The sequence below is a fragment of the Euprymna scolopes genome, chromosome 3 (assembly GCF_053919585.1).
Source record: "Euprymna scolopes isolate OS-2025 chromosome 3, ASM5391958v1, whole genome shotgun sequence".
NCBI classification, from domain to species: Eukaryota; Metazoa; Mollusca; class Cephalopoda; order Sepiida; family Sepiolidae; genus Euprymna; species Euprymna scolopes.
This window is the reverse complement of record NC_136484.1, coordinates 77852709-77863088: the sequence shown is the minus strand read 5'-3', so window position 1 is coordinate 77863088 and position 10380 is coordinate 77852709. Positions and strand designations below refer to the sequence as shown.

At 30.2% G+C, this 10380-nt stretch overlaps 1 protein-coding gene across 1 annotated transcript in view; it reads left to right on the top strand.

Annotated features, from left to right (window-relative positions):
* The first annotated feature begins 813 nt into the window (after nt 1-813).
* LOC145256409 (zinc transporter 7-like) overlaps nt 814-10380 on the top strand; it is a 108381-nt gene continuing 98814 nt past the window's right edge. The window contains exons 1-2 of the mRNA XM_080115279.1: nt 814-1372; nt 2542-2643. Of these exons, the coding sequence (XP_079971405.1) occupies nt 1296-1372; nt 2542-2643 (179 nt within the window). The 5' untranslated portion in view covers nt 814-1295. The remainder of the gene's footprint in view (nt 1373-2541; nt 2644-10380) is intronic.

Sequence of the window (10380 nt, the reverse complement as noted above, 5' to 3'; positions counted from 1 at the left end):
TAATTTAATTAAACTGTACATTGTACAAGTACCGAAAAATTAATTTCTTCATATCATGAAAACTATTTTTTTGCAACGAAAACGGTTAGCAGATTCGTTTTTAGCACACCGAAATATATATATATATATATATATATATATATATATATATATATATATATATATATATATATATATAAAAATAAAAATTATAACACGGAAATTACATAATTGTCGATGCAATAATTTATTTCAACCTTATGGTATTTTCAAGCATCTAAATCAGACAATTAATTGTCTGATTTAGATGCTTGAAAATACCATAAGGTTGAAATAAATTATTGCATCGACAATTATGTAATTTCCGTGTTATAATTTTTATCTTATTGCTCTGTTTACCACATTGAGCTCTCATATCCGGATTTCCTCTGGATTTATTCCATTATAACACTATATATATATATATATATATATATATATATATATATATATATATATATATATATATATATATATATAATTTTTTATTGAGCCCATAATAAATTTACATTGTTGTTTCCATTGGACTTTCACCCCAAGAGATGGGGTAGAGTACCAATTTCATCGGAATTTATAACCATATATATATATATATATATATATATATATATATATATATATATATATATATATATATATATATGGCTTGGAAGAGATGCTAGTCTAGCGGCACTGTTGAGTTGTGATGCAACGAAACAGGACTGTATGTCGATGCCTACAAATATATATATATATATATATATATATATATATATATATATATATATATATATATATATATATACACACACACACACACACAAACGTGAGACGGGCCTTAAAGTAAAATTTTACTTTTTTATCTAGCTCAAACGTGTCTTCTGCGCTTTCCAGCTTGTTCGTTTGACGTTAAATTTTAATTACAAACTGACCCAATCTCCTAAAAAAACAAAAATCATTGTACTTTACGACGATTTAGAAGGCCAAATTATTTCCTATATTAAAAACAAATCTTGAATTCTTAAGAAAATTATAAGTTCCTTAGGTTTCGTTAATAATTACGGCAAATGGGAAAATCCTCTTCCGGAAGTGACACTCTCCTGTCTGTGGCAAAACTAAAGCAGTGCTCGGCAACCCGTTGGAGAGAGAGAGAGAGAAAGAGAAGAAACCAAACAGATGGCAAAATGGGGAAAAATTTGTTAGAATGTTAAAATAAATTAGTCTAAACAGTTTCTCTTTTCTGCTCCTTTAAGTGTTTACGCAGTATTTTAATTCCCCATTTTTGATTTGCCCAGACAATGTTACCGCAACACATTCACGACAGAGAGTATAAACCTGGATGGTACCTAAAAGAAAAGTTTTACAGATGGCTTCGGTATGTCATTTTCTTCCCAAACAACAAAACACGTACACGTGGCAATTCATGCCTTTTTAAATATTTTTACCTTAACATTTCACACAAACATTTCGCTTAGGAAAGCCATAAGTTCTTTTTCCAACCCCTCAACTTTAAAGACGCATATTTCCCATTTTTCCGTTATCAAACACTCTTATGTGACGTGTTCTTTTCCTAGTTCACTCATCGAAATGTCGGAAAAGTTTGATGTTTAAATCTTTTTATTTAAAAAGAAATGTGGAATAATATCTAAATTCGTTAATTTCAATTATCTACGAAAATCTTCGAACGCATTAAGAGATGACACTTGTTCACTGCTTCTTTGATTGTGTAACTTAATGCAATGACCATACTATTGTTTTTATTTTTTTTTTACTCCTGCAGAGAGTGATCCGTGCTGAAATAATAAGGTTCTTATTTAAAAAGCCATTCTTAGCATGGGTAGGGGAGGGTGTTTTGTACCTATTCTGTACTTTAACCTTACAATTGAATAAAAAAAAAAAAAACTTTAATTAAACATGGAAATACGATTTAAAAAATAGCGCGGATCACTCTCTGCATTAGCACCAATTTTTCTTCTGCTCTTTTTTTGTTTGTTTTTTTTTCGAATGCTTTAGTTAAATTTTTCAATTTAGTTTTGCTTGAAAATATTTTTACAGACTTTTTTTTCTTAAAAGCAGCAGCACCATTTCATTTAATATTCTGTAGACACGGGAAGTGTAAAAACAAATATTCCCCAAACGTTTCTTATAAACAAATGTCATTTCAATATAATGTTACATTTCTTTATTTTTATGAAAATGGAAACAATTCTTCGTGATTTTGTCTCTTGCCGCTAAGATTGTTGTTCATTTAAATCGGACTGACGCAGACGCATATCTTGACAGATGACTAAAAACAAAACAGATGTAGCGATTTAAGAATTGTTGCCTGAACAACAAATAAAACAAATTGTTTGATGAAAAAAAAACTAAGTATTTTTTTTTATTTTTTTATTGACAATAAATCTTTAAATCCTGATTGTTAATCTCAATTGTTATTTAAATTATTGTCCTTTTATATCCGGGATTTCTTAGCTATATATATAAATAAATCCTTTTCTTTCTTTTTTTTCTGATTTGTCTTTTTGTTTTTAATTTCTGTTTCAGATTAATATTTTCCGAAAAGACTTCGAGAAATATATTTTTGTTTCTTTTATTGAATCTTTCGTTCGCATTTGTGGAATTAATCTATGGTGTTTGGACTAATAGGTAGGTTTCACTTTTTCCAATGCATCTTTATTCTTAACCATGTTAATCAATTTTGATTTTGGTACTAATGTTATGACAGTGTTTTCGATTTTTCTATTCGACGTTTAAGTTTTTGCGTTATACGCAAAAACTTAAACGTCGAACGAAAAAATACCTTGTAAGCGAATCGTCACTGACCTGATGGACAAAATCTACCCCCATTTGTAATAATTTAATCACTTTTTGGAAACAAACGTCTCCAGCCAACAATAACTTGACAGACTGTCTGCCAATAATGCCATATTGATTGTAAAGAACTGCGATAAAAAAAAGTGTTTGAAATACGTGTAATCAAAACTCGAAAAGTCCATGTGAACCTTCTTTAAAAAGTCCCATGTAGTTGTTTTTAGTATTTTGCTATTTGATTCTTAACGGCAAAATAGACATGTGAAAAAAGTTTAAACTGTATGTATCCGTTATAGAACGAAGTTCTCCGGAAAAAAAAAGTTTGGGTTTGTCGAAAAAGTTGTCAAAAAACAAATATATAACAAATAAATGTTATCAAAGGCAAGATAAGTTACTTTTCTACCAAACTGGATATATTTTTTATGTTTTTATTCAATGTAACATATTTATTCAGCTCGAAAAACATGCAGTGTTTACCGATGTATTGGACAATTCAAAATGGCGGCCGACTATCTCTTAAACACGGTAAGTTCGAGTAAAGGTGTTATAAATAATAAACTAGACAAAATACTATTAAAAAAACACCGAATATATGTCAACCTATGTCACAGTAATATATATTGAGCGAATTTCTAACAGTATTTTGTCTAGTTTATTATTTATAACACCTTTTCCCGAACTTACTGTGTTTAAGAGATAGTCGGCCGCCATTTTGAATTTTCCAATACATCGGTAAACACTGCATGTTTTTCGAGCTGAATAAACATGTTACATTGAATAAAAACACGAAAATTATATCCAGTTTGGTAGAAAAGTAACTTATCTTGCCTTTGATAACATTTATTTGTTATATATTTGTTTTTTGACAACGTTTTCGAATCTATGTGTACAGTAATACAAACCCAAAAGTTTCACTTAATTTCATCAAATAGTTTTTTTACATCGGAAAAACACGTTTTTATGAGAACGCGTTGAAGGCGGCCATCTTGGATTAAAAAAAAAAATTGTTTGAATTTAGAAATGCTAAAGGGAGATAACTCAAGTTAAAGCGCTGACACCCCTTCCCATCTTTGATACTAGCTTTTCTTCCTAAAAATCGAACATTTTGCTCGGTATCATAAATTGTTTTTTCGCTGAAAAAAAACAAAAAAACTACTTGATGAAATTAAGTGAATTTTTTTTTTTTTTTTTTCGGAGAACTTCGTTCCATAACGGATACATAAAATTTAAACTTTTTTCGATATTTTAATTTTTTTAATGCCTTGACTAAACTGTGCAAGTACCGTTTTTTTTTTTTTTTTTTTTTTTTCTTAGAATCATTGATTAGAGTTAATTTGAATCTTCATGTTTGTGGAAAAATGCGTGAATTTCTTCTTGGAATCCATGCTGGAAGGACAAATAAGATTTTCTCAGCATCAGAAGGATGGTACAAAAAGTCAAGAATTTCAAGATTCAGGATTTGATTAGAGGGTTACAATAAAAAATTGTGAATGATTGGCAATTTGACACTGTCAGAATGGTTGATCATTCCAGTTCATGGGATCATCTACAACAAAGTTTGTGTGCTATTGTAATGGAGGAAAGTGTTAATTACTACATTTGATACAGGGTAAGGAAAGGACAAATTTTGTCTAAAGCAACATAAGGTAATTACAGGCCAGTTTCTATGAAAGGCAATGCAAGAAAAGCATGCTGATCAACAAGTTGAAATATCCACTGGAGCCAAACCTGCCGTTGTTACCTTCCAACAAGAACAACTTATGCCAAAATGATAGCATTAACTCCTAGAAAAACAAGTGGTTCGCTACCTCATCCAAGGATGTGTCCAAACTTATAAAGATAATTTCCAGTGACAACCACATTCTTTGGTGACCTCAGCAGTAAAAAAAAAAAAAAAATGGCAACATCTTTTTGGTAAAACTATATCCTTTACTTGATCCTGTTTTACTGATACATATGACGATGTATGAAAACTTTTTGATCACGAGAACACATTGTGCATAGAGGCAAGTAAATTGTGTTGGTATTAAAAAAATATTTTAATCCCTCAAAAACAGTTGAAAAAACTTTCTAAAAACAAGTAAAATAAAGTTGATTCACTTAACATTTTGAAAAATATGAAACCGATTCTTAATAAGAATACCAGCCTTTGGGGGCCTAAGTTAGGCGACTGAAGACCTGTGATTCATAGGGTGAAATTGACAGAACGTGTAATAAAAACAAACTGATTCGGCTACAATGAATAGTTCAGAATATAAAACTGCTGTGTATATATATGCACACCTCTTTGTAACACTGTTCACCTGGGTCATGTTTAGCTTGGCTTGTATCAAATGTATTGTAGAAATTTTTGTGTTTTTGGTTCGACTTTTAACATTTGGTATCTGTGCGAGATGGTATCAATAAAAGGTCTTTTAGTCTGAAGAAAGGTTGTACATCTAACCTGTCGCAGATGTTAAATTCTTAGAATGGATATAAATGAATATGTTATAAATTTGTTTATTTTGAAAGGATGCATATACATATATAACTCAATCTCTGTGTGCCCCATAAAAGAACTGCATAAAATCTAAGTGTATTCTGATGTTTGGAAAGAAAACTGTAATTTCAATGAATTTCTACTCTGAATTTTCTTTCAAAATTATTTCACTTTCTTCATCTTCTGTTCTAACTAGGTAGTAAACTGGCAACGAATCTGGAAAGAATGGTTCTAGTATTCTGAAGGCAACCTTTTATTTGAATGGTTTCCGTAGCATGGGAGCAATAAATCTAAGATTATTATTTTACATGTATACTCCTGCATTTTGTGAACTGGATGTCTATAAATGTCCACTTGCTATAAACCACCGAAATATGCTGAATGCTGCTGAGCATAATTATCAGACGACTTTTGATAAATTGGAAGAAAAAGGAAAACAACTTTTTTAGTTATTAATTTTAAATCATGAGCATCACATGGCAGTTAATCTAACTATGCTGGACAAGTTAGTACAGTTATAGAATACTGTCTACAGAACAATCTGATATCATCTGAAATGAGGTGCAGGACATGGCCAAAAAAGAAATTTTAAGGGAATAAGGGGGTGGGCTTGGAATATACTATTATCAATTAGAAAAACTAATTCGAAACTCTAACCTTAAATCCAACCTTAACCCCGCTTTACCCTAAAAATTTAGTTTTTAAGCACACAACAAAGAAAATGTTTCTACTTATTTAAAACAGAAAAATAAAATATTTATTCATAAAACTAACCGTAAGTTATATTTTATTTTATTGTTTTTCCATTTTTTTTCCGTTTTTTTTTTATTGTTTTTTTTTTATTGTGTTTCCTATCTGATGAATGTAGCTATTTTCTGGTTCCTAGAATTTTAAAAATCCGTTTGGCAGCACTCAGCATATTCTGGCGATTTACATAAGGTGCCGGGCAAACCTGAAAACAAAATGCATTAGCACCGGCAAGTGTTATGTATGAAGTAATACAAAAGTATTCAACATCTGAAATAAAGCAGGCATATCTAAACACAGCATTGCCAGAGAGAAAGAACTGTCTTATTTCAGTGTTGCCCAAGAACCATAATAGTAATAACACTGTATTTGATAGGTGGTAATCCAAAGTGTACGATATCATAGAGTAGGTGTGTTTACTCAACATTGTTGGGAATCCTCACTATCCTATATAGAGTGGACGTTTTCAAATGCTCATTGCTCAGTAGAAATATATATATATATATATATATAGATTTGTTGCTGATGTTTTTAAACGGTATTACGTCTTCACTTTGATTTGAACATAAATAATATTTTATTATTTTTAAAATAGTAATCTACGGATATGTATGTTTCGAGGTACCTACCTCTCATCGTAGCTGGACTGTTTACTAGGAATCGAACACCAGACCTTATGTATTACTGTCCGGCTTGTAATCCATTACGCTAAGATGCCATAGATAATTTTACTGTTTATTTTTATCGCTTACAAACTTACGTAGATTTGTTGTTGATTTATTTTAAACGATAATATGGTTAACTTAGATCTTGTTTCTTAGGAAATTCCCCATATTTTTATTTTGACATAAACGAATATTTTTTATTATTTTTAAAAATATATGTTTATGGCTAGGTTTCCTTCCTCTTATCTATTTGCCTTTCTGGTACCAAAGGTACTTAAGCTTTTATGCATTTTTATTCTCATAAAATTTATATACTAGTTAACATGTCGCAGAATAGATCTTGTAATCTTATTAATATTTTATTTTCTTTATATATATTAGTATAAATAGTAACTGTATTGTTCTACATTGGGGGAAGTGGTATTTTCCACTGGAGAGTCATGTATTTCACAGCTGTCCTGTTTTTAAATATCTGAAACAGCTACATGGTAAGCAGCTGAGGATCTCCGTTTTTCTATTGAAAAAAAAATTTAGTTAAGGTTTTTTTGTTTTTTTTTCTTATATAGTTCAATTCTCTTTTATAATTTAAAACTTTTGAGGAGTTGGCTTATGCAACTGCTAACTCTATTTCTATTGAACAAAATTAATGTTTCCTTTTTTGTTTCGTTTTTTTTTTTTCGTGATTTAATTGAATTTTAGATGTAGGTGCTAAGTTTGCGATAGGTTAAAAAAAATTATTTTAATTGGAATTTAAACTGCATTCTTTATTTTTGTTTTTACATTTTTTTTCTCAAAGCTACTTCAAACTATATATATTAGGTTGAAGCAAAAGTTCTTGCGGAGTTTTTACTTTTGATTTCAAATGATGTATTTTCCAATAAGTTCTCCTAATACCTTTACTTCATATATCATTTTAAAGATCCTTTTAAAACAATTATGTCTTCTTTTAAGAACATTGAATACAAGATGGACAAAAGCAAATTCACAATTTTCTTATTTCAATTCAAGCTAGACCGAAAAGCTGCTGAAACAGCTCACAATATCAATGAAGTGTTTGACTACTGAACGCACAGCACAATGGTGTTTTAAGAAATTTTGTGACGGAGATGAGTCCTGAAGGTGATCAGTGTAGTGGTCAGCCCTCGGATGTTGATAACTTAGTCAAAGCCAATTCATGCACAACTGTTTAAAAACTTGCTTCTGAATTAGACGTAACGTATATGACGAGTTGCAGTCACCGGAGAGAGATTGGAAAGACCAAAAATCTTGATAAATGAGTGCCTCTGACAACCAAAACAAACGTCATTATCAAGTATCATCGTCCTTTCTTTTCTACAACAAGAACAACCTGTTTCTTAATCGTGTTGTGACTTGCGATAAAAAAAAATGGGTTCTTTACTGCAACCGGCAATGCTCAACTCAATGGTTAGATGCTGATGAAGCTCCATAACACTTTCCGAAGCCCAAGATGCACCAAAAGAAAGTCATGCTGACTGTTTGGTGGTCTGCTACCAATCTCATCTGTTACAGTTTTTTTGAATGGAGGCGAAACCATTACAGAGAAGAAGTACTGTCAACAAATGGATGAAATGCATTAGAAACTTCAGCCACAATACCCAGCATTAGTCAACAGAAAAGTCCCAATTTGTCCCATGACAATGTCTGACTGCACGTTGCTAAACTGACCCTGCAGAAGTTAAATGAATTAGGCTACAAAACTCTGTCTCATCTGCCATGCTCTCTAAACCTCTCACCTGTGGACTACCATTATTTTCAAGGAATTCAACAACTTCTCCATGAGAAATGCTTAAAAAACCTAAACCATATCAAAAACACTTTTAGTGACTTCATTGCCACCAAAAAGCAAGATTTTTTTTCTCTATACATTAATGTATATATGAGTATATCTATATACATCCATGTGTATATATGAGTATATCTATACATATATCAATTTTGGAATAGACACCACCAACCTCCCCATATTAAGAACGGTTTTCAAAGTAGACAACCTCCTTTTTTTGGGGGAGGGGGACAAATAATTTCCCAAAATTTAACCGTGATAATTGTTGTCAGCATACCCACTTGCAAATGCTTAAAAAAATGAATTGGTAGTGGCAGTGTTGGTAGAAGAGAAGTAGATTTATAGTGTGTGCATACAACCCTAGCAGCCAGTGAATCATAGTGCATGATACAGGTTTTTATATCTTTAGAAGTACTTGTCTCTGCAAAATTTGAATGAGATTTTCTTAATCAGCATAGTCAAAAACTTTTACAAGTAGTCATTCTAAAGAAAATTGTGGAGGTGGACCTAATGTATAAATTTACCCCTCAACCACCCACTCCCCAAAAGAGAGAAAAAAGAAAGTCAATGTATTTGCAATCTCGAATCATTCCGGAAAAAAAAAAATACTCCACAGAATTCAAGATTGGTGAAAACACAAGAATATAACAAATAATTATTTCCCTATGTAATGAAATTTACATTAAAACTGTAGCACAGGTAATCAGTCTAAAAAATTGGTAATTGTACATAAAACCAAACCCTAACTTTCAAACACGCCGGCAGGCCTGTGAATGGTACGGAAGCACAAAATGGATGCAATACTTCTGCTATTCTTCAAAACTGTTTACTTATATATTTGGGAAAAATATTAATATACATTTTGATATATATATATATATATATATATATATATATTTAAAAAAAAAATTTTTTTTCAGACATATTTATGCTTTGTTTTTTGAAGTATCAGTTTTTTTTGTTTTTTTTTAAATGTACTTTATTTAAATATGCTTTATTTAAATCTGCATAATCTATTATGATCGTTGCCGATTTTAAAAATGTTTTGGCAATATAATCTACTTGATTCATACTTATGTCATTTTAATTTAATGTTTTTTTTAACATATGTAAAATATTGACATTTTAAAACTGTTAAACTGGTTTTTGTTGAATATTCGCCCTTTTGAAACTGCTAAAATTAAAAATTTGAAATTCTTTTCTTTTCATGTTTCTGTAAATAATTATATTTTTAAAATAACTAAACAGTTTGACAAAAAATATAACATTAACTTACTTATTTGAAAAGGCATGCAAATAAAAATTCAAAATTAATTGATAAAGTTTACATATTTTCATATATTTTTTTATAAGGGGAGTGAAAAAAAATAAACATAAAATATAGTTAACTAAAAAAATAGTTTAACATTTCTAAATGTAAATATTTCACATATGTTAAAAAGCATTAAATTCAAATAACATATGTACAAATCCAGCAGATGATATTGCCAAAACATTTATTTTTAAATCGGAGACGATCGTGATAGATTGCACAGGTTTAAAGTATATTTACATAAAGTATGTTTCAAAAAAAAAAAATGTAACTATGTTTGAACAAAATATGATTAATCACTGAAACAAATGTACAAAGCCAGTGAGAGCAAATGTTTGTTGTTTTTTCTTTGGCCTCCCCGTGAAATGTTTTTTTTTTCTTCGGCATAAAAAGAAATGTAAAAAGAGAGAGAGGAAATACAAACTGGTGGAGATTTTGTTGACGCCATAAAATGTAAGAAAATGAATGCAGCAAAAGTAGGTATTGTTGCAAAGCCATAATTGAATGGTACATTAGCATTCGTTTTGCATGCGAATATCGTTAACCCGGATTATAGAAATGGTCA